Genomic DNA, 27,834 nt, shown 5'->3' with positions numbered 1-27,834 from the left:
CTTTGGAGCCTGTCCTGGAACTAGCTCTTGTAGACCAGGCTGGTCTCGAACTCACAGAGATCCACCTGCCTCTGCCTCCCGAGTGCTGGGATTAAAGGCGTGCGCCACCATCGCCCGGCCTAAAATGAGGATGTTGTTCCTGCCTTGAGGGGCTGATGGAAGCTCCAGAAGAGGTATTAGATCCCACTGAAGAAACATAATCAAGTTTGATAATTTGTTTAAGGTCATATTATTTGGTAAATGGCCTCAGATTCTAGTTTGCCTAACTTTACAGCTAATGTTTTTGGACAATTACTATGTAATTAGTTATAATCATCTTGAGTGACTCCTGTTAAGTCCTGTGAGCTACTAGTTCTTTGAATGCAAGTGAAGACAGTATCTTATAGAGTTCATTCATTAAACGTTTTCGTGCAAGGTATGGGCTTAGCAGAGACTCCAGGTGCCTCCCTTTTTTCAATTTCATTCCAGGTAGGTTACTTATCCTTTACGTCTATTTATTTTCTTAACTTTCAAAAGAACCCTGCAAGCACACGGGCGGCCACAAAACCATTTTCACGGTGCTTACATTTTCCTTTATTTCCTGTTCCCTCTTCCACCTAGGATCCCACCCCACCCAGCACCAGACCACGCCCCGGCGCATGACGTCAGCACGCCCCTGCGTCGCGGCGCGGCGCTTGCTGGGGGCCCGGCTTTCGCCCGCTGCTGCCGCCGCCGCCGCGGGCCGCGGCTGCTCTCCCAAGATGGCGGCTCCTCCGGGCGAGTATTTCAGCGTTGGGAGCCAGGTGTCGTGCCGGACGTGCCAGGAGCAGCGGCTGCAGGGCGAGGTGGTAGCCTTCGACTACCAGTCCAAAATGCTGGCTCTAAGTATCCTTCTCTGCGTGGACCCCAAGCCCGGGCCAGCGTGTAGGTGCGGTGGTGGGGGGCGGGGGACGGCGGCGGCAGCTAGGGCCCTCTCCCGGCCTAGGGGCGACCGGCTACCGCGTCGCCCTGGGCGCATGCGCACGGCCCTGCGTTCCCCTCCCCCTCCCGCGGGCCTTTCGGTCCACTTGGGGGACCCTTGTCTCCCACCCCTTGCGAGAGCGGGGCCCCAGCCGAGGGTTGGTGGGTGGAGCGGGGCTTGACACGCGGGTGGCTTTTCGAGAGGGAACGGTGTCTTACGGGGACTCAGTGAATAAGGGATGGGGTACTGGTGGGGAGGGGGCTGGGGATTGGAGCCCGGATGGAGTTGGGGAGTGGAAAATGCTCTGGGGAGGGGTGTCTAGGGTCAGGAACTGCTAGTAGGACAAGGGTATGGACTTGAGGAGTGGGCTGATGAGATTGAGTTCAAGAAAGGGCGGTGGGATGGCAACCAAATGGCCCGTGCCAATTTGGGGATAGGAAGTGCAGGATAGATTTTGTATTCGAATTGGTGGTTAATTTTGCTAGAGTCGTGTATGCTTGGTATCGTTGCGTATGGGGTGTGTGTGTGCTGATTTTGAGGTTCTCAGTCGTTTGAAAATTGCTATTCAGGGGGTGTTAGAACTGGAAGCCTGGTCCCGAGAGGACTTGCCACGTTTTTCAGGGGTTTATATATGACATTGTGGGCTTCGGTTCAGTTCAATTCATGGAAGTCCTCAGTTTTCCACAGTAACGTCCTTTTTTAAAGTATCAGTGTTAACCTAATGGAAGAGGTGGCTTTGCTCCCTTGGGGTAGAAATGATTTCTGAGTTACTCCAGCAAACTCACTGTTGAAAAACAGAACATTTTCTGGTTGGAATAAATGTATCACTACTTCCCTCTTTATTTGAGCTACAGGTGGGCTTACTGGCGCTATCATTTATTTATTTATTTTTAGGGGAAAGTAGCCTCTGCCTTTAAAAAGAAATTTCTTACAGAGTCTGCTGCCTTTAATTTAATCCTGAGTTGTCGATTTCCAGCTCAGAAAGATTTCTAATTATAACAAAATAATTACAAAAACAGCCCCTTTATCTTGTGTTATTTTAAAAAACAAGAGATTATCCTTGGCCTAAACTGCCTTCCTTTAGTGGCTTAGTTGGGAGGGTCTTAGAAGGAAGATGTACCCTACTTTTGCCTGGCACACCGAAGGATCTCAGTAAATGGTGGGAAAATGAATGGATGGATGAATGAACTAGGTGTCATTTGGGATAGTTTCCTTCCCAGTGGTGTAGCTCTTACCTCCGACAAATGGGAAATTACAAGTGGGGAGAAGAAACTGAGAAAAGAAAGAACGTGAATCTAAGCGAGTGAGCTGCTCCCTGTAGACGGGGAGCCCTGCGAGCATTGACCCCACCTGAAAGCACTGACTCCTGTGTTCAAGACAAACAGCGCCTGTGGCGTTAAAACTACATTTCTCTTCATAAAAGAGAAAGTGGCAGAAATCCTTGAGGCTTTCAGTTTCTGGCTTAGATGACTTTGAAAAGCTTTAGATCTTTTGGTTATGCATTTGGGCAAAAGCAAGGTAATGTGGGATTTATTTTTAACTTTTTTTTTTTTGAAGAGTGTAAGGACTTCTGTGGGGCTTGCTTGTCTTTTCTGTAAGCCTGTAGTTTTTTCTGTACTTCTTGTGTGATGTGCCTTTGTCCTGTTTCCCTTAACTTTATTTTCTCACCAGAATGTCCCTCTTCCAGTGGAAAGCCCAACCACGCAGACATCTTGCTTATAAACTTACAATATGTTTCAGAAGTGGAAATAATTAATGATCGAACAGAAACCCCTCCTCCCCTAGCTTCTCTCAATGTTAGTAAGGTAAGGATTCAAGGGCAGTTCTGGCTGTCTAAACTGTTGGGAAAGGGTCTCATCGATTTCTCATGATATATGTTGCTTATTCTGTTTTTTCTTTGGGTGGGGCAGGGACTGCTTTTTTTTTCCCTTTTGAGACAGGTTCTCATGCATCCTGTGCTAACCTTGAACTTAATATATAGCTGAGGATGACTTTGAATTTAAGATTTTCCTGACACTGCCTCCTAAATGTTGGGATTATAGGCATGCGTTACCACAAATATTGTTTCTGTGATGATAGGGATCAAACACATCAGGGTCCTCCTGATGCTAGGCAAGCACTCCACAAGCTGAGCTTCTTTTCTTTTCCCACCTTTCTTTTTTTTTTTTTTTCTTTTTTCTTTTGGTTTTTCGAGACAGGGTTTCTCTGTGGTTTTGGAGCCTGTCCTGGAACTAGCTCTTGTAGACCAGGCTGGTCTCGAACTCACAGAGATCCGCCTGCCTCTGCCTCCCAAGTGCTGGGATTAAAGGCGTGCGCCACCACCGCCCGGCTTGTTTTTTTCTTTTTGAGACATGATTTCTCAGTAGTTATGGAACCAGTCCTGGAAGTCACTCTTTTTTTTTTTTTTTTTGGTTTTTCGAGACAGGGTTTCTCTGTGGCTTTGGAGCCTGTCCTGGAACTAGCTCTGTAGACCAGGCTGGTCTCGAACTCACAGAGATCCGCCTGCCTCTGCCTCCCGAGTGCTGGGATTAAAGGCGTGCGCCACCATCGCCCGGCTGGAACTCACTCTTGTAGACCAGACTGGCCTTGAACTAGCAGAGATCCGCCTGCTTCTACCTCCCCAGTGCTGGGATTAAAGGTGTGCACCACCACCTGCCAGGCCTTTCTTTGGTTTAGAGACAGGGTCTCACTTAGCCTAGGCTGACCTTGAACTTGTTATGTAGACTTTGTAATATACCTCTTTTTTTCCCAAGACAGGGTTTCTCTGTGTAACAGTCCTGGCTGCCCTGGACCAGGCTGGCCTAAACTCACTGAGATCCATCTGCCTCTGCCTCCCAAGTACTGGGATTAAAGCCGTCCAGCTTGACTACACCTCTTAAGTGCTAAAATTATGAGTGAGCACCACTAAACCTGGCTTTTGATATCTTTTCTAAAGTTTGATCTTGTTATTTTCTAATATCTTTGTTGCACCTCAAGAAGTATCTTTGGTGGTGCATGCCTGCAACCTCAGCACTTGGGAGGTAGACAGAGGAGGTTCAGAAGTTGAAGGTCATCCTCAGCTACTGAATGAGTTTGTGGCCAGCCTGGAATACAACATGAGACCTTGTCACAAAGGGGAAAAAAATACTCATATCTTGAAATTTGGGCATGGTTGTAGTCCTTGTATGTAGGATACAGAAGCAAGAGGATTGTTGCAAATTTAGGGCCAGTCTGATTTACATAGCAAATTCTAAATTGGAACCGTATACAAATAATAATAGTACATACAAATAATAATAATAATAACAATAGATTAATTTATTGATTTGTTCATTTTTTGGGACAGGGTCTCATTATGTATTGCTGGTTGGCTTGGAGCTTGCTAATATAGACCAGGTTGGCCCTGCACCCATGGAGATCCACTTGCCTCTGCCTCTCAAGTGTTTGTGTTAAAGGTGTGTGCCATCATGCCCAATCTATCCCGTGTATGTGTTCAAGTGCCTGAGGAGGCCAGAAGTGGGCGTCGGATCCCCTCGAGCTAGTGACGGCAGCTGTAAGCCATCTGATAGGGTGCTCAGGTCCTCTGGAAGAGCATCAAATGCTCTTAACCACTAAAGCATCTTTCCAGCCCCTGCCAGCCTAATCTTTATACTCAGAGTTGAGAGCTTGTGCTTGTCCTTTATAAAGAGGACTTGTGAATAGAAGTTGACGTGGAATTTCTTCCTCTTTCACTTTTTGTTTTTTTGAGACAAGGTCTAATTGAACCTGATTCAGCCATACTGGCTGGCCAAAGAACACCAGAGTTCTGTTTGTCTCTCCTCAGAGCAGAGAGTCCAAAGCTACCACAGTCAGCCTTTTACTTGGGTCCTAGGAATTGAAATCATGTCACGGCCTCCTGTTTGTGTGTTTGTGTTGCAAGCACTTTTTTTTTTTTTTTTTTAAAGATTTTATTTATTTATTATGTATACAACATTCTGCCTCCATGGATGCCTTCAGGCCAGAGGGCTCCAGATCTCATTACAGATGGTTGTGAGCCACCATGTGGTTGCTGGGAATTGAACTCAGGTCCCCCGGAAGAACAGTCACTGCTCTTAACCGCTGAGCCATCTCTCCAGCCCCATGTTGCAAGCACTTTAACTGACCCATCTCCCAACCCTTTTTCCCTCTCACCCCCACCATTCCTTTTTTTGGGGGGGGGGACGACAGGGTTTCTCTGTAAACCAGGCTGGCCTTTGAACTCATAGAGATTCGCCTGTCTCTGCCTCCTAAGTACTGGGATTTAAAGTGTGTACCGCTACCACCTGGCTCTTCACCCCTTTTGTAAACCTAGAGTCTGTATGTTAATTTTTGGTGGCCGTGGAGTTCACAAGGGGTGGTGCCCATTGACCTGGAGTTATGTAGTGTGGGTATTGTACAGAATGGGTGAAGAGTTAGGAGTGTTTCATACTTCTAAGAGATACATGACTTAAAAATTTGAAAGCCTTAACCCAGATGTGATGGTGCACACCTTTAATTCCAGCACTTAGGAGACAGAGGCAAGTGAATCTCTGAGTTTGAGGCCAGCCTGGTATACAGAGCGAGTTCCAGGACACCCAGGACTACACAGAGAAACCGTGTCTTGAAAAACTAAAAACTAAAAACAAAAAACACACCACCAACAAAAAAAACTTTGAAAAACAGTGGCTGCATAGATCTTTTTTTTTTTTTTTTTTGTCTTCATATTTAATTTTGAGGTCTGACACCTCAGATGTTTAGGATAGTTTAATTTTGCTTGTCCATGTTGATTTATGGCAACCCCAATCACATCTTTTTACTCTTCAGTTAATCAAACAATGTGTTGATTAGTAGTGGTCAACTGATAAACCACCCACCTTGCCTGCCTTGCTAAAGCTTCCCTGTCCCGTCTCGTTTACATAGAATGTTCTTTCAGAATAGCTGGAGACTTAGCTATCAGGACTGAATAAAACAGCACCTCTCTCAAGAAGTCTGATCAATTGGCCTAAAGTAATCTGTCTCCACTATTTCTTCTTGGGAATAGCTTCCCACCTAATAGCTTTTAGCACAACTCAGGCATTTTTTTTTTTTTTTTTTTTTTGGTTTTTCGAGACAGGGTTTCTCTGTGGTTTTGGAGCCTGTCCTGGAACTAGCTCTTGTAGACCAGGCTGGTCTCGAACTCACAGAGATCCGAACTCAGGCATTTTTTTGAGAGTAAAAGGGATGCTTTTATTTTACAGTTGGACAACAGGTACAAAGTGATGTGTCTTGGATAAACTGCCCCAGAGTTGCTTATATATAGCCTTTTTGTAACTATAGTTATACATTACATCTTTACTTGTCATACTTGGTAGGTAGGTTCACTTTAGTAATTTGTTTTTTCCCTTTTTTTTTTTTTGGTACTGGGCCCTTGTGTATGTCAGGTAAATACTCTGCTGTTGAGCTGCACCCTTAGGTTCACCAGTGAATCATTGAGTGCATTGCACAGAGTAGGTGCTTCATGAACAACTTGTCAGCTGTGAGTTAGGACTTCACTTTAGTAGCGGCTGTCTGGGATTTGCTTGGTGTGGAAGTTTTTCCCTGTAGAGGAGTCTTGTAATAATGTATATTCTCCTGCCTCTCTGGGGAATGGGGTGTTTGCTACAGTTCAGCAAAGCAAGGAAACACAGCCAGCTGCACAGTAGAGAGCAGTGAGTGTAGTTACATGAGATCTGGAGCTCCCTTGTTAGACTCCAGGGAAATGACACTTTTTTTTCTCTTTTTCTTTCTTTCATTTAAAAAATAAATAAATAAAAAATAAAAGCTCTTGGCTAAGGACAGGTTGGAAAGGTCTTAGGGTAGTTACATTTTGACTGTCCCAGTTTTTGAAGCTTGTAGATGTTTAAAACCCTAACTTAGTTAGATACCTCCTACTAGAATATTGGAGCTCTTTGGGTGGCCTTCTGTTACAGCTCATGAAATTTTAAAAGATTTGAATGAAGTGATTTATTCCCAGGGTGTTAGAACTGCAGCTGTTAACCTTGTGTATTTATGAAAAGTCTCTCCCTTGAACCTTAGGGAATAGTAATGATTATTGGGAAGAGGACACTAAAGAATAAGAAGATAAGCCGGGCGATGGTGGCGCACGCCTTTAATCTCAGCACTTGGGAGGCAGAGGCAGGCGGATCTCTGTGAGTTCAAGACCAGCCTGGTCTACAGAGCTAGTTCCAGGACAGGCTCCAAAGCCACAGAGAAACCCTGTCTCGAAAAACCAAAAAAAAAAAAAAAAAAAAAAAAAAAAAAAAAAAAAAAAGAATAAAAAGATAAAAGATTACTGTCCTTGTGACCAAGTACCACCAGAGGGGTGGGATGTGTTTGGTATCGTCATTACCGTTGTGTGGGAACTCCTGAGACGTCTGCGCACATGCACCAACCATTACTCGGTAGAAGTCCTTTGGTATTTAACCTCACATATCACAACTCTTGCTTAGGTTAGTTTGTGGATTAGCTTTGCTTTTAGTGTTTGGATTTCTGCTATTCAGTGTTGTTGACTTTTTATTTTTTAATTTGTTTTGATCTTTTGAGATGAGGTTTTATGAATCCCAGATTGTCCTCAAACTCACTCTAGCTCAGAATGACCTTGAACTTCTGAGCCTCCACCTCCCGAGTGCTGAGATCGCTGAGATCGTAGGCCTGCACCACCACTAAGCTTTGCTGGTTGGTCTTATTTACCAGCGTTGTTATAAACTGGTTGTTTACCCCCACTTTTATAAAAAAGCAGCAAGAAGTACTAGCTTGGGGAACACCAGAACTCTGTTTTTCTTAGACCTGTACAGCTCACTTGCCTAATCTAGAAAAGATTTGCTGGAAAGAGAAGCCAAGAACTGAAATGAGGTTGAGGGGTTTAGTTGTCTCTGGACTCATTTCATTCTTCATTCGCAGAGATGTTCAGGAATAAACAGTATGCTTTTCTTTCAAACTGACTTAGCAGGATGCTTTGCCATTCCTCCTTGGAGACTGACTCAGATAGACCGCCTGCTGGACTGAACTGAAAACCGTCTGAGTGGCTGTTACATGTTGCTTCAGTGACATGGACATAAAAATTTCTTAGTCTGAGCATGTAACTTAGTGGTATAATGCTTGTCTAGCTTGCACAAGGCACTGCTGTTTTTTGTTTATTTTTTGACGGGGTCTCACTATATTGCCTATCTGGCCTGGAGCTCACTATGTAGACCAAACTTTGAATTCATAGAGCTCCTCTTACCGTCTGTCTCCCAAGTTGGGTGTGTGCTGTCACACTCAGCTATGCACTGATTTTGATCTCCACTATCACCTCCTCCCCAAATTTGTCCCGTTTCCTTTTTTTTTTTTTAATTATTTTATGTACATTGGTGTGAAGGTGTCAGATCCCTAGGAACTGGAGTTACAGACAGTTGTGAGCTGGCGTGTGGGTGTTGGGAATTAAACTCAGGTCATCTGGAAGAACAGTCAGTGCTCGTAGCTACTGAGCCATATCTCTGGCCCCAAATTTGTCCCATTTCTAAGAACACGGACTGGGAGTTTCCTGATGTCAGAGGGTTGTTTAAGCTAATGTTCTCTGAGAAGCCTGGAAGAAAACTGATGCAGTACAGGGTGTCAGGAACTTACAGTCTGGGAAGCAGAGTGCCGTTTTGCACTTAACAACTTCAGTGGGAGACCCTCTGGTATGCTGGCTCATCTTGCTGATGTAATGACTTTTAAGGGAAATAATAAGCTCAATTAGAGAAGGTATGAATTAGTGACTTCTGAGAATGAGCCAATTTGCTTCAGATTAGCAAGTCACTAGACTAACAAGTCTTAAGTCTAGCCCTAGCAGTAGGGTAGAAGAGGAAGCTTCGAGATGACAGAATTGTAGGAGTCTCGGCTGTGCTTGGGAGTTAGGGGCTGGATGGGGTTTTGCTGGGCAAGTGCTAAACTGCTGAGTGACTCCTCTTTGAATATAATTTTTTTCTTTTCTGTGGTAACGTTGTACCCTGTTAGAGTGTTCAGAATTTTCCTGATAGAATCTTTCAAGTAAAAGCTAATTTTAAGTGAGGTCCAGATTATTCATTGTAATTCATTATTTCTCTCTCTCTCTCTCTCTCTCTCTCTCTCTCTCTCTCTCTCTCTCTCTCTCTCTCTCTCTTTTTAATTGAGGCAGGATTTCTCTTTGTACTGGCTGTTCTGTAGACCAGGCTGACCTCAAACTCAGAGATCTGCCTGAGTGCTGGGATTAAAGGTGTATGCCACCACCACCTTGTTTTTTATAGTTGAGGGTGACTGTGACTCTCAAACTTCTGGTCCTCCTGTCCCTCTCTTCCAAGTGCTAGCATTTCAGGTATGTGCCACCATGCCTGATTTAGGGGTGCTGGAGAATCAGATCTAGAGTTTTGTGCATGCTATATCTCTAGTCTCCTCATCTACCACTCTATTGGTACAGTTTCCTGTGTAGCTTAAAATGATCTGGCCTGCAATTGCTAATCTTTCTGGCTCAGCCTCTTGAGTGATGAGATTACAGGTAAGCACCACAGTGCCAGGTTTTGTTTTCCCAAATTGATGCTCCTTAGATTTTTGGGACCAAGGAAAAGGAACAATGTGTCAAAGGGAAAATGACTAAGAGCAATGATGTTATTGTCATTCAGTTAGATACTTGGAATTTGCCAGTTCAAGATTTGAAGAGTATCGAGTTTGTGCTGGCTACCACAAATACCGTATAAAGGATGGAGATTTTTTTTTTTTTTTTTTTTTTTTTTTTGGTTTTTCGAAACAGGGTTTCTCTGTGGTTTTGGAGCCTGTCCTGGAACTAGCTCTTGTAGACCAGGCTGGTCTCGAACTCACAGAGATCCGCCTGCCTCTGCCTCCCAAGTGCTGGGATTAAAGGCGTGCGCCACCACCGCCCGGCCAAGGATGGAGATTTTTTTTCTTAGGTGACTAGTCAGGAGTCGCCATGATTCTCCCACTCCAGACAGACACAGGTTAAGATCTTTCCTGGTAAGCCAGCTCATGGTGCTACACAGAATATTAGAAATGGGTTAGATCAATATGTAAGAGCTAGCCAATAAGAGGCTGGAACTAATGGGCTAGGCAGTGTTCAAAAGAATACAGTTTCTGTGTAATTATTTTGGGGCATAAGCCATGCGGGCGGCCGGGTGCCGGGGACGCAGTCCCGCCGCTCATATTACAACAGAAACCCATGGGTAATAGAGAAGTTAAGCATTTACCTCCCTTCCCAAACCCCTGACTGGTCTGTCAGCCTTTTCAGATCTATTTCTGAGCCATGTTCATGACTAATAATCAGTGAGTGACCCAATAGAAATAGAAGAGAAGAGATTCAGTTTGCTTATCAGTCCCTGGTGATGATGTTGAATGAATCAAAATGGTTTTTCAAGATAGGGTTTCTCTGTAGCTTTGGCACCAGGCTGACTTCATACTCACAGAGATCCACCTGTCTCTGCCTCTGAGTGCTGGGATTAAAGGCGTGCGCCACCACCGCCCAGCTGAATGAATCAGAATGGAATGTGGCGCTAGGTCTGGTGGTAGTGATACAGCTGAGAATATGGAAAAGAAAGATTTCTTTTTATTTTATTTTTTATTTTTATTTTTTTTTTTTGTTTTTCGAGACAGGGTTTCTCTGTGGTTTTGGAGCCTGTCCTGGAACTAGCTCTTGTAGACCAGGCTGGCCTCGAACTCACAGAGATCCGCCTGCCTCTGCCTCCCGAGTGCTGGGATTAAAGGCATGCGCCACCACCGCCCGGCCGAAAGATTTCTTTTTAAAAAGAAACTACTTTTAAGTATGTTGTCACAGTGGAGGACAAATTTACTTCATTTTTATTTGAATTTTTATCAGCTTCACAGCTAAGAGTCAATATAACTATAATTTTCTGGTGATTTGTTGGTTAAACTCCCTAGTTTGAGTAAATTCCTGGGTAGTTGATAGTTGTGACCTATTGTGAACCTAGCCCATTAGCAATTCCCTTTATTATATCTCTTTTTATTATTATCATTTTTTTATTTCATGTGCATAGGTGTTTTGCCTGCATGTGTGTCTATGAGGGTGTTAGAAGCCCTGGAACTGGAGATACAGACAGGAGTGAGCTGCCATGTGATTGCTGGGAATTGATTGAACCTGGGTCCTTTGGAAGAGCAGCCAGTGCTCTTAATTGAGCCATCTTTTCAGTCCCTGCCTCTTTACTATATCTTGACACTAATGTATTAAGGTATGGTTTTAATATCAAGTAGAGTCAGAAGTATCCCTGGTCACCATCTGTTTAGTTATGAGGTCTTTTGTTTTTTTTTTGTTTTGAAATTTCACTGTTTGGGATCAAATCCATGGGCCTTACACATACCATGCAGGCAAACTCTCTCTGTCTCTGTCTCTCTCTGTCTCTCTCTCTCTGTTTGGTGTATGTGGGAAGTATTAGTCAAGGTTGCAGTCCAGTTGTGAGCCTAGCAATAGGATGTGTGCCTGGCTCTGGGCAGACACTCTTTGTCACAGCTATGTCTTGAGATGCAGCTGGGGAAGTGGAGAGGAAGAGTTCTGTACTGCTGAATGGCAAGGGATATGTTAAGTGTCAAACAGGTAGTGATCATCTGCCATTTAAGAACCCCTGGTTTAGCTGGGCCATGGTGGCACATGCCTTTAATCCCAGCATTTGGGATTAAAGCAGGCGATTTCTGTGAGTTCGAGGCAGCCTGGTTTACAGAGTGAGTTCCAGGACAGACAGGGCTGTTATACAGAGAAACCTTGTCTTGAAAAACAAAGAACCCCTAATTTTTTGAAGGTCAGTTTCATGTCATTCACACTTTAGGATCAGTCTGATCCTTTAAAAAAAGGGGGGTGGTGGTAGAGGAGCCATTGCTCCAGACTAGAGCTTGTGACTCAGCTTGGCTCACAGTACTTGTCAGCCAGCTAACTCCATGGCCCTCCTTAGGCCATTAATTACCAAGGGGCCTTCTCAGGATCATAGGGTGTGATGAAGACACCTTTTCACAGGAAAGAACAGTTGTTTACCACTGTGATGGACAGAGTTAGGTCATAAATATTGTTAAGAGTATGGATTTTTTGTTGTTTTGTTTTTCGAGACAGGGTTTCTCTGTAGCTTTGGAGCCTGTCCTGGAACTAGCTCTTGTAGACCATGCTGGTCTCGAACTCACAGAGATCTTCCTGCCTCTACCTCCCAAGTGCTGGTATTAAAGGCGTGCGCCACCACTGCCCAGCTCAAGAGTATGGATTTTTTTTTTAAAAAAATATTTATTTATTATGTATACAATAGTCTATCTGTGTGTATGCCTGCAGGCCAGAAGAGGGCACCAGACCTCATTACAGATGGTTGTGAGCCACCATGTGGTTGCTGAGAATTGAACTCAGGACCTTTGGAAGAGCAGGCAATTCTCTTAACCACTGAGCCATCTCTCCAGCCCCTCAAGAGTATGGATTTTACGGTGGGTCCAGTGGTGCTGTGCTCCCGGTGTTGAGAAGATATTCTAGTTGGGTTAGTTTATGGCAAAGAACAAGTGATAGAGTTCATTCTAGCACTGGAATTTCTAGACTAGCTTAGGGAAATGCCAGAAATTTCCCTGGAGACGGAAAGTAAAAGGATCCACACACTATACCAAAAGTATGGTGTGATAGAATTTGGAGCTTGTGAAGACTTGCTTTCCTCTTTTTAGGTGGGGACATGAGTCTCTTAGAGCTCCAGCTTCCTGTCCTGCTGCCTCAGCCTCCTGGGTGGAACTAGATGTGTGTACCCTGCCCTGGAAGGACTTTTAAGGAGTTGAGTGATCATATACGTCACTTAACTGCTGGGACCTGTTAGCTTTTTGATTGGTTTTGTCCACCTTTCTCTTATTCTCCCTTCTTCCCAGGTACTGGGAAATGTCAGGATGATTAAGCCCTTTCCCTTGCTCTGAGGAATCTCACATTTGTTGGGAGTATTGAGGGATGGCAGCATTTTCGAGGGGTATTCTGGAAATTGAATCCAGGTCTTTGTGCATGATAAGCATACTGTCCCTCTTAGGTACATTGACTTGGTGAGATTCAGGGTAACAAGAATGAGCTTGAGAATAACAGCCTAAGAAAGGGGGCAACAATCGTTTTCCTATAAAGGGTTGGGTAGTCACTCTTCTAAACTTTGTGGATCTTCCTGTATTAAACACTAGACAGTGTTTGTTCCCTTTGTAGATTGTATATAGTCAGATGGTTCTGATTGGTCTCCAGTAGAACTTATCTTAAGTGGGTAGTTGGCTGAATTTAGCTCCAACCCTTGGCATAGTGAGCGTCTTAGTGGAGGCTTCTCATACATGATCTTTAGCAAATGACATTGCTCAGCTTACCCATCTTTTTTTTTTTTTTTTCTTTTTTTTTTTGGTTTTTCGAGACAGGGTTTCTCTGTGGCTTTGGAGCCTGTCCTGGAACTAGCTCTTGTAGACCAGGCTGGTCTCGAACTCACAGAGATCCGCCTGCCTCTGCCTCCCAAGTGCTGGGATTAAAGGCGTGCGCCACCACCGCCCGGCTTTTTTTTTTTTTTTTTTTTTTGGCTACCTATCTTTTCTGTCACTGAGCTAAACTAGAGGTATTAGAGAAGAGACTGTTAAAAGCCAGTGTCTATTTTCTTTGAGAGAGAGTACAAACACTGGCTTGGAATTTATAATTGTCCTACTTCAGCTGTCTGAAGGACGGGATCATAGCTGTGCACTGTTCTGATGTATGAACTCAGCCACTATAGTCATCCCTTACTATCTGTGTTTGTTAATAACATATTGTATACCTCAGTGTACAGTAAAATTTATAAGGGGGGGGAGAAGAGCCAGTGAGATCATCGGCTAAAGGAAAGATTGGATTTTATAGCTTTTTTTGAAACAACCCACAAGCTGCCTTCTCTGCCCATGATGTTAAAATAATATCTACTATCTGTCTGGCGCTTTTAGAGCTCACCTACTGCTCTGACTTCTTCACAGAACTTTAATGACCTCATTGAGAGATGGTTGCGTTTGAGCAGACATTCTTGGAGAGATTGTTGAGGTCAGTTTCAGCTTACATTCAGTTGGGTTTCTCTCTGACAGACATGGTAGGTTCTTGACAACAAACCATGGTTTCAGACTCTGAAATTGTTGTCAGTGCTCAGGAACTGCTGTGAACAATATTTTATGATATGATTGCATATGATAAAAGCGGTTGGCTTTGCCAACATGGTGTTTTAAACTAGTTAAAGATAAAATTCTGCCTGTAATATGTATTGATTGACTGAAATCTGGTTACCTATACTGTGATTGCAGTCTGTGGATTTTACAGTATCCCAACAACTTGGATTTGTAGTGTTTTTCATTACAGTGAAACATTTACTATATCTTAGTGTTAAGTTCACAAGGCTTCCCTTGGACTTGCCTTGCTCTAGTCCTGGAACTTCAAGAAATGGTGGTTCTGAGTGACATACCTTTTTTTTTTTTTTTTTTTTTTTTTTTTTTTTTTTTTTTTTTTTTTTCTGAGACAGGGTTTCTCTGTGTCAACTAACTCTATGGACCAGGCTGGTCTTGAACTCACGGAGATTCGCTTCCCTCTGCTTCCTAAGTGCTGGGATTAAAGGCTTGCACCATCACTGCCCAGCAGATATACCTATTCTTATCAGCCAAAATAAATGGCTTTCTATCATAAAATCTGTATTCTTTGAATGCTGAAGGAGATCACATATATTTTGTTCACTTAAAAGAAAGGTTATTGAGTGCATTGCAGAGGGAACGGGTTGAACAGAGCCAAGAGTGTTGTCAGCAGCCTTACTCGGTTTTAACAAGGTCTTCGACTGGCTTGGGAGTCATGGCAGTCCTCCTAGGCTGCAGAAAAGAGGGGTGTGGAGGCAACTAGATCTCACAAGAACACCTCCCCTTTTATTCATTACCTTTTGTAAGTGGATTGCTATGTTTATAGGGCTTTTTTTTTTTTTTAGACAGGGTTTCGCTGTTGTTTTAGAGCCTGTCCTGGAACTTAGCTCTTGTAGACCAGAGATCCGCCTACCTCTGCCTCCCGAATGTTGGGATTAAAGGCGTGCGCCACTACTGCCCAGCTATAGGACTTTTCTTTCTTTCTTTTTTTTTAATATTTATTTACTTATTGTGTATACAATATTCTGTCTGCATGCATGCCTGAAGGCCAGAAGAGGGCACCAGACCTCATTACAGATGGTTGTGAGCCACCATGTGGTTGCTGGGAATTGAACTCAGGTTCTTTGGAAGAGCAGGCAATGCTCTTAACTGCTGAGCCATCTCTCCAGCACCCCCTGAAAACTTTTTGGTTTTTCGAGACAGGGTTTCTCTGTAGCTTTGGTGCCTGTCCCGGAACTAGCTCGTGTAGACCAGGCTGGTCTCGAACTCCCAGAGATCTGCCTGCCTCTGCCTCCCCAGTGCTGGGATTAAAGGCGTGCGCCACCACCGCCCGGCGGAAACTTTTTTTAAAGATTTTTTTTTTTTTAAATTAAGTATACAGTGTTCTGCCTGCATGTATGCCTGCACACCAGAAGAGGACATCAGATCTCATTACAGATGGTTGTGAGCCACCATGTGGTTGCTGGGAATTGAACTCAGGATCTTTGGAAGAGCAGGCAATGCTCTTAACTGCTGAGCCATCTCTCCAGCCCCCTATAGGGCTTTTCTTGACATCATGTTGGTCTGTAAAATTCTTTATTGTTTTATTTATTTGTTCTTTGACATTTTCATTTATGTATACAGTATTCTGTTCTCACCCCAATCTTCTACCTTCTTCTTGTTCTGTTATCGAAGCCCCTCAGAACACACATGAATGCGCACATATAGGTGTGTTTCCTGCAGTCGTGTGGCTTTATGACCCTTTGATTTTAACTAAGACATTTGGCAGTCAAGGATTTGGTACTGTTGCTCGAGCCTGGTGAGTTTATCGTTTGCTATAAACTGAAGGCAGTTTTCCTGTTTCTCCTCAGAATCTGTTAGTTGCCTGTAGTTCAGCTCAGAGGGTTATAGACACATTTTGTTGTTGTTGTTTGTTTGTCTTTTTGAGACAGGGATTCTCTGTGTAACAGCCCTGATTGTCCTAGAACTCACTCTGTAGACCAGGCTGGCCTCAGACTCAGAGATCCGCCTGCCTTTGCTTCCCAAGTGCTGGAATTAAAGGTGTGCACCACCACCGCCCGGCTGGAATATTGTCTTTTTATTTGTTTTTTATTTTTTATTTATTTATTTATTTATTTATTTATTTATTTATTTATTTATTTATTTATTTTTGGTTTTTCGAGACAGGGTTTCTCTGTGGCTTTGGAGCCTGTCCTGGAACTAGCTCTTGTAGACCAGGCTGGTCTCGAACTCACAGAGATCTGCCTACCTCTGCCTCCCAAGTGCTGGGATTAAAGGCGTGCGCCACCACCGCCCGGCTATTGTCTTTTTATTAATGTGTACGTGATGTCTTGTGTATGTGATTGTAGATGTAGAGCTCAGAATACAGCTTTGGGGTAGTTCCCTCCGTCTCAGATTCCAGGGATCAAGCTCAGGTCACCAGGTTCTCAGAGCAAGCACTCTTTCTCTCTTAGCATACTGCTGGTACCTAGATATCTATGTATTCAAATTTATAACTATTTTCAACAGTAATTTAGACTTAAAACTTTGCATTTTAAGAACTTATTTTCAGAGTTGTATGTGCATGTGTGGAGGTGAAAGGAGTCAGTTTTCTGTTCCACCATGTTGATTCTAGAGATTGCAACTCTAGCCAGCCTTGGATTTCACTCTCTTTTGTTTGTTTTTTAGACAGGAAGGACCTTACTCTGTGTAGCCAAGCTGGTTTAGGTTCCTAAGTGCTGGGGTTGCAAGCATGGTTAGACAACTCTTTTTCTTTTTTCTGTTTTAAAATTTAGTCTAGATTTCATATTTACTCTTTAAAGTAAATTTGTGTCTATTTGATTGTATGTGTGTATTTGGAGCACTCCCATGGCACACAGTGCTTACGTGGAAGTCAGAGGACAACTTAAGGGAGTTGCTCTCTTCCACAGAGATCGTCCAGCATGGTGACAAACAAGTGCTTCTACCCACTGAGCCCTGTCTCACCAGCCCTAGAGTTCACTCTTGCTGCTGACACCAGGAGCTAGAGTACAGTGGTCAAGAGCACTTGCTCGGGGGCTGGGAGTTTGTCATTGGTAGAACACTTTACCAGCATGTGTGAAGCCCTGAGTTCATCTCCAGCACTGGTAAAAATGGAACGTTCTGGAACCAGCCTGCCCAGGTTCAAATCTAGACCCTACCACCTAGGACTTGGTAATTTGGGGCGATTTTCTTGTCACCTGTACCTTAGCTTCTTCATCTATCAAATAGCATTAGTTTTAGTCTCTATCTCATAGGGTTATTTGAGTATTAAGTGTTTAATTTTGTCTTGGCGCATAGCCTGGCATAAATTTTCATTCAAAATTAGATCTTAGAATTTTAGTTTTCACTGCCAGGCATTTTTGGCTCTACCATTCCCATTTGATTCAGCATTATGTATTCTAGGACACAACTTCACATTAGGGAACTTTATTTTTGTTTCCAGCTGTCCAGGGTTGAATGACGATCTTTTTCTCCTCTCCCTCCTTTCTTTATTCCCTCCCTCCCTCTTGATTGTTTGCACACGTTTTAAATAATTGCCATGTTGGCCAACCTGGCCTTGAACTCCTAGGCTCAAGGAATACCACTTTAGCCTTCCTCCCATGAAACTGGGGGTGCACAGGTATATGCACCTGGCCCAGAGTAGTATCTGTGGAACTTTGAGCTAGGAAACAGATGTGGAAATATTGACATTTGGAAGGCATCTTTTTGAGAGCTTGCTTGGTGCTAGCGAAGAATAAGAATTTTCCAGTGGGTTTAGTAGCACAAGTCTGTAATCCTATCACTCAGAATCAAGAAGGAGGCTTGCAAGTTCTCGGCCAGCCTGAGTTACGTGTACTGAAACCCTGCATCATAAAGGCTTCCAAGGGGCTGGAGCTATGGCTCAGTGGTCAACAAGAGGACCTAGGTTCAATTCCCAGTACCTGTATGACAGTTCACAGTTGTCTGTAACTCCAATCTCAGGGGATCTGACACCCCTTTCTGGTCCCTGAGCACTAGGCCTGTTTCTTGTGTACAAACCTACATGCAGGCAAAACACCCATACACATAAAAATCAGTTAAATTTAGCCAGGCAGTGGCACATGCCTTTAATCCCAGCACTCAGGAGGCAGAAGCAGGCAGATTTCTGTGAGTTCAAGGCCAACTTGGTCTACAAGACAAGTTCCAGGATAGCCAAGGCTCTGTTACACAGAGAAACCCTGTCTTAAACAAAGCAAACAAAACAAACCCAGTTAAATTTAAAGGGGGAAGGGAGTCCTAAGAGCATGCTTCAGCTCTGAAAGAGCCAGGAATAAGGTTTCTTAGGATGATCATTGTTTTTAGCTACTCTGGTCTGCACTTTGTCCCCACCAGGCTTGCAGGCAGCACCAGCCGTTTCAGACAACAGCTGCATTGCTTCCTAACCCCTCTGCAAGGGCAGCTGCAAATACAGACCCAAACACAGAGGGAAGGCAACCTGAGAGTGGCATGGTGAAGTCAGTAGGTCACACCGGCAGGTTTCTCCCTGGACTCTGCTTGTCCTCTCAGCTGTCGCAGTCTGTTAGATGTTTGCAGTAGGAATCCCTCTGCAGTCCCCACAGCACCTGTGCTTTCTCGGGTTATGGAAATAAGATGGCTCAGCTGGCAACAAAATGAAGTATGTATTGCTTGGGTTTTCTTAGCGTCTTCTTTTCCCCTACATGTCACTGAGTACACAAGGGGCTCTGTGTTCTCATATTCATTAAATCACTTGGCTAGGAGATACTTAATATAAATATTTTAATTTTTACATGTTTTGTATGTATGTGGGTGCACATGTGCATGCAAATGAAAGTCAGGACAGTTTGCAGGAGCTGGTTCTCCTTCCACCTTGTACATTCTGGGGATTGAACTCAGGTCACTGAGGTTGGCAGCAAGCACTTTTACCCACTGAACTATCTTGCCAGCTCAGAGCCACTTACTCTCGATGTGGTTTGTTTGGTTATCACATTCATGTGGTTTTCTTTCTTTGCCCACATCTAGATGGTATTTATAAAGTGGCCTCAGAAGGAAGCTCTGGTTTGTAGAAGTTAACTTGTTTCAGTGGGAATAATACACAGTGAAAGGGGGGCGAGCTCGTGCAGGTTGTCAGGTCCATCATTTCAGTTAAGCCTCCTTCTATTAGTGACTTGTACTTGTGGATTTGCCTGAATGTAGTGCGCTCTTATACTTGAGTGCTTATTTTTCGAGGTGCTGACTGGTTAGTGCTTGTTTTGATTTGTAGCAAAGCTAGCAGCTAGCATAGATACTAAGCTAGGGTAGATAGGTGATGGTAGTTAATGGACCCCTGGAAACCAGTGCTCCCAACCTCTGAACCATTTCTCCAGCCCCAAATTGAAGGTTCTTGACTGAAGACCAGAGAGAACTAATGAGTTATCCCCAGTGGCAAAGGCACCAAGTACCTCTCTTGGGCTTGATAAGGTTTTAGTACATTTAAAAATTCATTAACTGGGGCTGGAGAGATGGCTCAGAGGTTAAGAGCACTAGCTGCTCTTCCAGAGGTCCTGAGTTCAATTCCCAGCAATCACATGGTGGCTCGCAGCCATTTATAATGAGACCTGGTGCCTCCTTCAGGCATGCGGGCACGCATGGAAGGAATGCTATAACATAATAAATAAATAAATAAATAATAGTTTTAAAAAAATATATTTTTAAAGAACCTTCAGCTTGCTAATTTGGAATAACTGGAGCATATTGTCAGTTGACAATAGCATAGGCATATGCAGATTTGTTGTAAACAGTAAAGGTGAGAGAGTGATGGTTATTTGCTTTACAGAAGACTGGTCCATGTTCTGTGTGAATTTATTCCTGATAAAAAGCAAGATCAAGGCTTTTCCTTTTCCGACTCACAGTTTTGAGGCGAGGAGACACATGTTGATTGTTTTTTTGGGGAACATTCTCTTGCTCTTCCCCCCCCTCCCCCACAGACAGGGTTTCTCTTTGTAGCTCTGGCTGTCCTGGAACTGCTGAGCCATCTCTCTAGCCCAGGAAACGAACAATTTATTTTGGTTTGGGTATTATTATTTTTTCTAGACAGGGATTCTCTCTATAGCCTGGTTGTCCTGGAACTTCTATAGACCAGGCTAGCCTCAAATTCACAGAGAACTGCCTGTCTCTGCCTCCTGAGTGCTGGGACTGAAGGCGTGTACCACCATGCCTAGGTTGGTTGGGTCATTTTGAGAGAAGATCTCACATACATACCCCAGGGTACCCTGGAACTTGCTATATGGCTGAGAATGATCTTGAGCTTCTAATTCTCCAATCATTACAGGCCTTTGTCACCACTTCCTGGTGTCTGCAGTGCTGGGATCAAACCCACTGCTTCTTATTTGCTTGGCAAGCACTGTACCAAGAGAGCTGCAGCTTCAGCCTTGTTTGGGACATTGTGGGAGAAACTGAGTCCATTGTACCACTTTCTGATGAAGGCAAATTCTCTTTCAGATTGCCATGAAAACACAACATATAAACTGATGACTGGTATCTAAAGCTTAATTGCAGGTACTATAGGGTAGAGTAGTTGAGTCCATTGTCCAGGAGGTGAAGCATAGCTCAGTGAAGGAGCTCTTGCCTGGCCACCAGCAACTCCCAGTGGTGCCACTTTCTCGGTTTATCCTTCTTTCCTTGGAGATTTCATTTTCTGAGACATTGGAAAACTAGACTCAAGGAAACCCCTCATGGTTGGTTACCAGGGTTTTCTTGGTTCCTGAAAAAGCGTTGCTTGTTGCTTAAAATACACACCAGCCGTTCTCTTTCCATAGAAACTCAGTGTTTCCAAGTGCCGAGACTTTCTCACTTCAGATGGGATTGCCTTGCTTAGAGTGCATTGATTCCTCTGTGAAGCTGTAGCCTGATGGGGCCAGAATAGCAGCCAGGCCTGCAAGATTAGTAATACATTGCTGTTGTTTTTGTATATGTCCATATCTGAAGACCAGGTGAGCTCTGGCTTCAAAGCAGAGGAGAGGTTTGTCATGCTTTCTGCTTTTATCTGGAGAGGTTAAAATGACAGTATGTGTGGGCTAGCCCCTGTGTGTCCCTTAAGTATTATTACTGTGTGTATTTAGTGTGCTGCAGCTTCATTATGTTTCTATTCTATGTCCGAACTGTTTGTGTTTATGGAACCGGAAGATCTTTAGACCATTCTCTTTTCAGGTGCATTATTTGCCTATTTTTCTTAACCGCCTTGTATTACACATTTGTTTTGTCTCACACTCAAAATTTTTCTAGCGAGCAATAGTGTAGGGTGGAACAATATAGGCTGACAGGGTACCTACCCTTGCCAGAAGGATTCCTAACATTTTAGTAGACTATCAGATTTTACCAGAATTTCCTTTGATCAGTTTGTGATTGATCCACCAGGGAGCAGTGAAGGAGCAGGCTTTAGGCAAAATTCAGACCACTCCTTTTTTGCAGGGTGGAGTGGGGCAGGGCTGCCTTCGGCTCAGATTACAATAGATTAAGTTTACTTTAGGCTTGGCTGTTAGATGAACCTATGATGCTAGCCAGGCTGAGCCTTGTTGCCAAGAGCTGTGCCTCAGCCTTGGTCTGTGAAAGTGCACGTTCGTCTCTACATCTGAGGCACAACAGTGGGTGAGTGTATACTTTCTCTAAGTAGAAGTGTGTGCATTGGTTTATCTCCAAGCACCATTTCCCACAGCCGTTCCCTACCCCTGAATACTGCATGTCACCATTTCGCTGGACTTGTCTTCTGTTTGTAGGTTTGTGATATGTTTTCATGTTTCCTTCAGGCTGAATCTCTTAGGTAGCACGGTGCGTGTCTGGCACATTGGAGGCCCTCAGGAAAAACAGAAAAGAGGTTGTTTGCCAGGAATTGCAAATAATAACTATTTAATCCTATATTTGGTGTTTTTGTTTGTTTGCTTAATTGGATTCCTAATCGAACTGACTCCAGAGCAGTCTTTTCTGACTTGCTTCCCTGAGTTGGGAAGAATGAAGGTGAATGCTTTTCTGAGTCCTTTTTTCCTCTCCCTCACCCTAGCTTGCCAGCAAAGCACGGACGGAGAAGGAGGAGAAGCTGAGCCAGGCCTATGCAATCAGCGCTGGCGTTTCCCTGGAGGGCCAGCAGCTCTTCCAGACCATTCACAAGACGTGAGTTGTGGGAGCATAGGGGTTCCTTTTCCTAGAGCTGATACTGGCTGTTTGTCTGATGAAAGGCTTCTAGGTGGTCATCTTCCTGAAAATGTACCAAGGATGCAGCACACTGGCATCCGGAGATGTGGCACTTGGAACTCCTTTGCACAGTGGAATAGTGTGATCACAACTGAGTCACTTCAGTGTGTCTATAAAAGTTTGTTTGGGATTGGATTGTCTTGTAAGGGTCTCTAGTGATAGTAGCCCATAATTTAGAGCTCATGATTAGCTTCTTGTTTGTTGTTGTTATTGCTGTCCCTTCCTCTAAAAGCTTGTGGTTTTATTAAGGGAAGAAGGGAAGTCTTATTCCTTTGCCTAGTTGTGCCTTGGGACAAACACAGGGAGTTAGGAAGAACAGAAGGCCACCTCCTTACCTACTCCTGAAACACATATTGTCACAGCAGAAGTCAGACTCTGTACTAGCTTCCCTAACTGCTGAAAACCTGGAACATTTGACACCCACCTCAACCCCCCTGCTGCCTTCTGTTACCTTGTTTAGCCACCCAGGGTCTGGTGCACAGATGGCAGCTGGCAGCAGAGCTGTCTGGGGCCGGGTGTCTGCGCATTTCCAGGTATGAGAAGGAACTCTCTTAGTATCAGCTGCCCTGGGATTCCCCATGTGGGAACTCAGATGGAGTTTCCTGGTCTGACAGGTGTCTGGCTGTCTGGTAATTGAGTGGGGCCAGTTGGAACACAGTTTGCATGGTTGAGGGCAGGGGCTGGGTGGAAGCAAAGTACAGATCACTGTATTTCTAGAAATAGTATTTCTCCCTAGGCCAGGAGTGGGTAGGTCTGCCCCTTGTATATGTGTCATGTGTTGGCAGAGTTCCATAGCTGTTCATGATCTGACCCTGGATAGAAAGCAGTTGCCAAGCCTCTGTTCCAGGCCACTAAGTCAGGTCTAGCAGCCTTGGTCTGATTTTTTTCTTTTGTAATTTGGCTTGAACTTCTGAGGCTGCCACCAAATGTTTTATGGTTCTCCAGGCCCCTGATGGTTGAGACTTGACTCTCCCTATGAAATAGTGCATTAGTGTCATTGCTTTCCTGTCCAGTGATGCCTGAGGGTGTTTGTTAGCTCCTCTTTCTGGCTGACTAGTGAGCTGGGGACTTGGGGTCAGCCTAGTTTTTTGTTTTGTTTTGTTTTGGCTTTTTTTTTTTTAAACTTTTTTTTTTTTTTTTTTAAAGACAGGGTAGCCCTGGCTATCCTGGAACTTGCTCTATAGACTGGGCTGACCTCGAACTCAGAGATCTGCCTGCCTCTACTTCCTGAGTGCTGGGATTAAAGGTGTGCACCACCATGCCCGGCTCTAAAGTTACTTCTTCCCTAGATGGGAGGTATGGGATGTCCCCAGGATGTCACATTCACCTATATTCTTCTCCTTCCAGCATTAAAGACTGTAAATGGCAAGAAAAAAACATCGTAGTCATGGAAGAAGTTGTTATTACACCCCCATATCAAGTGGAAAATTGTAAAGGCAAAGAGGGGAGTGCACTGAGCCATGTACGAAAAATAGTAAGTAAAGGATCTGTGAAACTTGGAGGGGAGCTTCCTTGACCTTTGTCCTCCCTCATCAGAGCAGGGCACTTGTGCTCCTGCAGTCATGGTGTCTCCTAGTAGTCCTGCCTGTGCCCCGTTCACCAGCCTCTGCTGCTGTGTCGCGAGCAATGTGAGGATAGGAACGTTGGTGGTCTGGGATAGAGTGAGCAGTCAGCCCTGTGTCTTCACCACATGACTGCGGAATTAGATCGTTCAGCGGGATAGGTTCAGAGCTGTTCCTCTTAGCTCCAACTGGGTTTTGTTTTGGTTTTTTGAGGTAGGGTTTCTCTGTGTTCCCTGGCTGTCCTAGAGCTCGCTCTGTAGACCATCTGGCCTTGAACTCACAGAGATCACCTGTCTCTGCCTCCCAAGTGCTGGGATTTAAGGCATGCATCACCATCGCCTGGCACTAGGCAAGTTCTTTACTGTAGGTCTGCTGGGCAGTGGTGCTGCACAACTTTAATCCAAGCACTGGGGAGGCTGAGGCAGCAGATCTTAGTCTACAGAGCGAGTTCCAGTATACCCAGGGCAATACCGAAAAACCCTGTCTCAAAAAACAAAACAAACTAAAAGAACTGTACGTTGTATCTTATTTTCTAGGGTATAACAGTTGTAGAAAAAGCAAAAATTTAGCTGGGTGGTGGTGGCTCACACCATTAATCATAGCACTTGGGAGGCAGAGGCAAGTGGATCTCTGTGAGTTCGAGGCCAGCCTGGTCTACAAGAGTGAGTTCCAGGACAGGCTCCAAAGCTACAGAGAAACCCTGTCTTGGAAAACCAAAAAATAAAAAAAGAAAAATATAAGAAAAAAATAATACATTGTTAGAAAAGAGGAATTTTGTTGGTAATAATAACCCCTAATGTATAAGATTGTATAGCTACAATCTTAAGCCAGTTTTAGCTCAGCTGCCACAATGTGGTGAAATTAGAGGCTCCTGCCAGCCTACCTTGTAGGTGAGGAGGCTGCTAGATAGTAGCAAGGCCAAAGCTGACTGCATGGTCCATGGAGCAGATAGTCAGGCCTGGGCATATTAAGCTGGCTTAGATTGTATGAGGAGGAGACCTTGCTCTATCTCCATTTCTGACTTGGGTGCTCGATCTCTTGCAGGTTGAAAAACATTTTAGAGATGTGGAAAGCCAAAAGATACTGCAGCGTTCACAAGCCCAACAACCACAGAAGGAGGCTGCTCTGTCATCCTGAGTCCACAGACATGGAGGACTCTTCCAGCATCCAGCCACAGAGATGGTGGTGGTGGCTTCAGCGGAGGCAGGCCGGGGGAGGGAAGGGATCCTATATTTCCTGCTGACTCTTACTAAAGAGTCAGTGTTTCAGAAAACCTAGACTTGAACAAACACCCAACAAAAAAAGAACAAGAGAATAATTTAAAAGTTGAATCATTACTTGACTAACAGACTTCGGCCCACCATGTCCTTTTCACAGCCCCTTCTGGAACAGTCATCTTGTTAGTTTTATTTTTGCAAATTCCTTTTCACTCTGTCCTTCCCCTGTGACTTTCCTTTCCTAGTCTGTTTCTGCCATTCTGTTTTTATAAGTGGATATACTTGCCTTCTGAATGATTGAAAGAAACTTTTACATCTTTTCTTCCAAAATAAAAGTAACAAGCTGACTGTGATTCTGAAGCTGAGACCGGAGCAGAAGACAGAGGTCTCACTTGAAATTTTTCATTTTTTTCTTGACTTTTTTTTTTCCTTTTTTTTTTGCACAGGGCATGGCTTGAATTAGTTTTATTTTTCTTAACTTTAAATATATATATGGAAATATATATTAAAATGTTCTCTAAGTATTTTCTGCTTCTTGCAGGTCTCTTTTTACTAGATCATGGCCACTCTTCCCACCTCATCCCTCTGAAAACAAAAATGTGTTGTCTTTTCTACCACTCAGAGTCCGCCGATTAACTTGACTTAGTTCACAGCGAGGACCTCCTGCAGCCCTGCAGAGCCAGTGTGCAGATGGGATTGGCCTTGAGGGTCCTGATGGCTTTCTGGTCTTTAACTGTATGTACCTGTCTCACATTTGGTCCCAACCTCAGGACTCCCTCTGCCTTTGTCTTCATGGTACTAGACGAACTCTCAGCAGTCTCCACTTGGGAGTCAGCGCCCCTCCCCTGTGCCTCTGCAGGAAGAACTGGCTTGCATGGCACATCTCAGCTCTTCTCCTCCGGGCTGATTTTCTCTTCTATGAAACCTGGACTCGATCTACCCCGACCTTTCTTAAGTCTATGTCCAGAGCCTCTAGCCCAGGAAAAGCTTGAATAATCTCTAGTTTCTCTTCTACCATCCTCCTGCTCTTCGGCCCCCTCCTACCCCCTGAAATCTTACAAGCTAATGACAGTTTGTATGTGCTTAGCCAATGAGCAGAAAACCTTGAAAGAATTTCTGGACTTTAGCCCACCAGTTTGCCTGGTTTGACTAACCTGCTGAGAGCCAAAACTGGTACTTGATGCCCCTGCACCTCCAAGGTAGCCTCATGGGGCAGAGTGCTACCACCTGAATATCAGGCACTGAGTGGGACATGGGTGATGCTCATGTGACTGGCTAGAGCTTTGGGGGTAGGGTGGGGCTAATTATTTTTTGGCCATGATCTCTTTTCCCTTTTTTTTTTAATTAAATAAATGGATCAAAATTAAATAATTCAAGCCCTGCCTTCAAAATGGAAAAAAAAAACCTTTTTTTTTTTTTAGTATTGTTTAGCAAAAACAATAAAACCCAAATTTTTTTAACCATCACTCATGTTTGTGTGTACTTTAGTGCCCCCAAATGAAGGGTCTGAAATGTAGAGGAGTATGCCTGCTGAGTTCAGCCTCTCTTTAGATGGCTGCTTTTCTCTTTACCCACTCTTACCACTGAGAACTCCTGCAGAAGTACAGTGCAATACAGTGCAAGTACAGTGTGCTATAGGAGGGGTCCAGACTGGGGAGGTGACTTAACAGGTAAGGGCACTTGGTGCACAAGCCTGATGAGCCAGATTGGATTCCCGGAACCCACAGAAAAAGGGAAGGAGACTGACTCCACAAGTTGTCTTCTGGCCTCCATATGCATTCTGTGGTGGACACGCCCATGAGCACACACACGTTTTAAAGGGGGAGGAACCGAGAGGGGGGGGTAAGGGGGGAGAGAGAGAGGGGGAGAGAGGAGAGAGAGAATAGTATTCATACAGCAGTCATTCATTATAAGCGGCTTGATAGAGCAGCTGAAAAGAAAACCCATTCCTCGCTTGCTGATGGCCAAATTTAATTCACACAGAATTGTAGACTTTAGAGAAGAGACCTTGTCGCTGTTGAGTTCAAGTCCTTACTCTTTTCTCTTGTTCCTATTTTTTTTAAGTTGTCCTGGAACTCTGTAGATCGGACTGGCCTCGGACTCCCTGAGATCCACCTGCTTCTGCCTCGAGTGTTGGGATTAAAGGTGTGCCTCACCACTGCCTAGCCTTTTGTTTCTTTTTAATTGGAGAGACGTATCATCTGCTCAGAACTATTTCCCCAATTTTGAACATGGAAAATACCCATCTAGAATTGGCATAGTTAGTAGGGTATTTAAGTGTCAGACGCATAGAAGATGCATCAGATAGTCCTGGAATGTTTAAATGACTTCCATTCAGAACCCAGTATGGTGATGTGCCCTTAACCCAACACTTAACAGGCTGAGACAAGATCTTGAGTTCAGGGCCATCCTGGGATATATGGTGAGACCCTATTACAAAAAAATGGGAGGGTAGTGAAAAAGAAGGGTATACCTGTAAACGGAGACTGTACTTTCGTTTCCTGGCTGCTCAGACCCGAATAATCACAAAACCTATATTGATTAAAACACTGTTTGGCTAATGGTTTATGTGTATTCCTAGCTAGCTCTTAACCCATTTCTTTCAATCTGTGTATCACCCCCAAGGCTGTGGCTTACCAGTAAGTTTCTGGCATCTTTCTCCTTCGGTAGCTACATGGCCCCTGCCTGACTCCGCCTTTTTGAAGTGAGCACTTGTAACTGGTAACCCATCTCCTACTCTGTGAAGGGCATTTGAAGTGAGGCTACTAAGTGATGCGTTGGCAGACGACGCCTGCCCTCATCCCTCATGGAGTTCTTTATGAAGGCCCTGTGCAAAGAATTTGGTTAT

The 27,834-nt window shown here is 44.2% G+C and overlaps 1 protein-coding gene across 1 annotated transcript; it reads left to right on the top strand.

Annotated features, from left to right (window-relative positions):
- The first annotated feature begins 656 nt into the window (after positions 1 to 656).
- On the top strand, positions 657 to 26,452 carry Lsm12 (LSM12 homolog). Its single transcript, XM_057775134.1, has 5 exons — positions 657 to 864; positions 2,612 to 2,745; positions 22,017 to 22,126; positions 23,555 to 23,681; positions 24,814 to 26,452. The coding sequence occupies exons 1-5, from the start codon at positions 741 to 743 to the stop codon at positions 24,904 to 24,906; spliced, it is 588 nt and encodes a 195-aa protein (XP_057631117.1). The 5' UTR covers positions 657 to 740; the 3' UTR covers positions 24,907 to 26,452.
- Positions 26,453 to 27,834: the final 1,382 nt, after the last annotated feature.

This window comes from Chionomys nivalis, chromosome 7 (genome assembly GCF_950005125.1).
Source record: "Chionomys nivalis chromosome 7, mChiNiv1.1, whole genome shotgun sequence".
NCBI classification, from domain to species: domain Eukaryota; kingdom Metazoa; phylum Chordata; class Mammalia; order Rodentia; family Cricetidae; genus Chionomys; species Chionomys nivalis.
The sequence above is the reverse complement of the archived record's forward strand: the minus strand, read 5'-3'. Positions and strand labels throughout refer to the sequence as shown.

Bases quoted from the DNA above. Each gene is read 5' to 3' on its own strand.
- Lsm12 (XM_057775134.1), top strand. From the start codon at position 741: ATGGCGGCTCCTCCGGGCGAGTATTTCAGCGTTGGGAGCCAGGTGTCG. The intron at 865-2,611 runs GTATCCTTCTCT...TTTTCTCACCAG, and splicing joins GTCCAAAATGCTGGCTCTAA to AATGTCCCTCTTCCAGTGGA. The intron at 22,127-23,554 runs GTGAGTTGTGGG...TTCTCCTTCCAG, and splicing joins TTCCAGACCATTCACAAGAC to CATTAAAGACTGTAAATGGC.